Source organism: Triticum dicoccoides, chromosome 7B (genome assembly GCF_002162155.2).
Source record: "Triticum dicoccoides isolate Atlit2015 ecotype Zavitan chromosome 7B, WEW_v2.0, whole genome shotgun sequence".
NCBI classification, from domain to species: Eukaryota; Viridiplantae; Streptophyta; class Magnoliopsida; order Poales; family Poaceae; genus Triticum; species Triticum dicoccoides.
In genome coordinates, this window is record NC_041393.1 from 626,226,115 (window position 1) to 626,228,274 (window position 2,160).

At 45.0% G+C, this 2,160-nt stretch overlaps 1 protein-coding gene across 1 annotated transcript; it reads left to right on the forward strand.

Annotated features, from left to right (window-relative positions):
• On the forward strand, positions 1-1,937 carry LOC119341162. Its single transcript, XM_037613037.1, has 3 exons — positions 1-87; positions 198-448; positions 1,127-1,937. The coding sequence occupies exons 1-3, from the start codon at positions 44-46 to the stop codon at positions 1,171-1,173; spliced, it is 342 nt and encodes a 113-aa protein (XP_037468934.1). The 5' UTR covers positions 1-43; the 3' UTR covers positions 1,174-1,937.
• The last annotated feature ends 223 nt before the right edge of the window (positions 1,938-2,160 follow it).

Genomic DNA, 2,160 nt, shown 5'->3' on the forward strand with positions numbered 1-2,160 from the left:
TCCCGAGGCAGTGAAAGGATGCGCTGGCTCCGGCTAACCGGCGATGGAAGATGTTGGCTTCGAGTTCCTGGTGGATGTTGTCGACAGGTAAGTGAACCCTGCCTACTTGGAGATCTATCAGTTTCAGTTTTCGGTGTCCACTCGACAGGGCCGCCGCTGACCATGGCTGCGCTGCCCCCCATCGCCTTGACTTGCAGGTTTCCATTCCGTCAAGACTTTGCGGACAGCTTGAACCACCCAGATCCGGTTCCTCTGGCGGTCCTCCCGCGGATTGCTGCGAGCGCTGAGCCGGCTGAGTGGAATGCCGTCTACTGGTGCGGCCAGCGTATTGGCGGCGCTAGACAGGGCAGGCCGCAGGACGACGGGCGACAGCGGCGGGAGGCTTCTCCGACAAGGTCGGCGGAGTCAACGGACAGGGTGAATCTGGAGGGTCTGGATGGACAAAAAGGTACAGCCTGAAGCCAATCCAGGGCACCTGTTTTATTGTTTTGTTGAATGCTGCTCCGCCGTCGTACGATGGGGCGAAATTCGCTGCCATGCTAGTTGTAAGTAGGACCGTCTGAACAAATGGAATGAAAATGTTCCTTCATGTGGGTGTCTAGGATGCGAATAGATAGTTCTGGGGGAGATTGCTTATGCTCCCACACCGTAGATGGTCTCATGATACAGTTTTTAGAAAAGGACATCTAGATGCTGCAGAAAATTCTGGAGAAGTTGCGGGTGTCCAGAAGATGTGTATACAGTCTGTAAGAAGTTCAAAGTCAAGACTCGAAATGCACTCGTAGAAACAAAAAAGACAAATCTGATCGCGAATATTGTCACTCTGGCTTTGTATTTTTTTAGGACACCATTCATACTGACTTTGCCTTTTCTGTTTCCTGGCGTGTGTTTCAAAGTTTTATGTGAAAATTTTATAGATTGTAAGCACATGCCTCGTGGGCACTCGAAATCTTGTTAAATAAGAAAACGTTTGAATATGTTTCATGAAAAATGGAAGCATGGTAGCGTGTAAGGTGTGGTCGCATCTGATATTCCCCCAGCAGTCCTGCTTGCCAACATTTCATTCTAGAGCTCCCGTGTTCCCTCCTGTGGAAACTTACAGAGAGTTTTTTCGCTGGAAAATCAGGTTACGTCTTGGGAGTGCGCCGCCGGACAGAACACGTGTCCATCTAGGACGAGTGCCCGAGAGCAGTCAATCCGCAAGTATGCAGAGGAACCGACAAAAAGTGTAGCTTGTCCTGAACTATGACTTACTTTCGACTCACTTGGCGAGGCGTACTACTTCTACAATATGTATTCGTGGGAGATCGGGTTAGGGATAAGGTATGGCAAGCGCCCTATAACGGTGTCAATCCTCCAAGGCTCCAACCCCCAGGTTTGGTTTTCATCTGCCTTATTTTCTTTTGTTCCTTCTGGCGATGCATTGATTTAGTGCATGGATGCACAACAGGAAGATTGGATGCTAGATTTGCTAAGTTCTGTGAACATGTTAGATGGAACTAAATTAAGCATGCTATTTGCTGATTTTTTTTTCTGATATGCACACACTAACAGTGGCATACATGGTCGCTTAGTGAAATTCTTTCTTAATGTAATTGTATCTGGCACAGCCAAATAGGGAAATCAGTGTTTGTTTTTTCTGATGGAACAGAGAAACCACATGTTGCATGGATGGGGAAAAAAAATCTAAGTATTGTCCAGCTCTTTCGTTGCAAACTTTCATGCTCCCAAACAGGGTGACAGAATGTCGTGGCTACTGAATATGTTGGTCCTGCTGTATTTAGCTACCTGTTGTACTACTATAACTTCCATATTTGACTATTAGATTCCATATTAGGATCAAGTTCGCGTTCGAGGAACAATGTATGAACATGCTCCAATGAAAATGTGGTAATTGGGTGCCAGTTGATTATTATTAATGTGTGAAATCATGCCGATCAAACTGGACAACTCATCCTACTATGAATTAGGATATCAATTTGTAATCCTTTGTGCATTGCCATAGAGTGTATTTATCAACATGGACAGCATGAGCCTACAATTGTTTGTATCTCTTCATTGTTAGCGTATATGAAATTTTATTTGACCTTTATATCTGTTTTTTTTCTTTTAAAGTAGTTTATACTCTTAATTATCATAATTCCTCTTATTAGCCCGAAT

Coding starts and splice junctions, on each gene's coding strand:
- LOC119341162 (XM_037613037.1), top strand. CDS start 44: ATGGAAGATGTTGGCTTCGAGTTCCTGGTGGATGTTGTCGACAG. Junction 88..197: donor CTGGTGGATGTTGTCGACAG/GTAAGTGAACCC, acceptor CTTGACTTGCAG/GTTTCCATTCCGTCAAGACT. Junction 449..1,126: donor GGGTCTGGATGGACAAAAAG/GTACAGCCTGAA, acceptor CTGGAAAATCAG/GTTACGTCTTGGGAGTGCGC.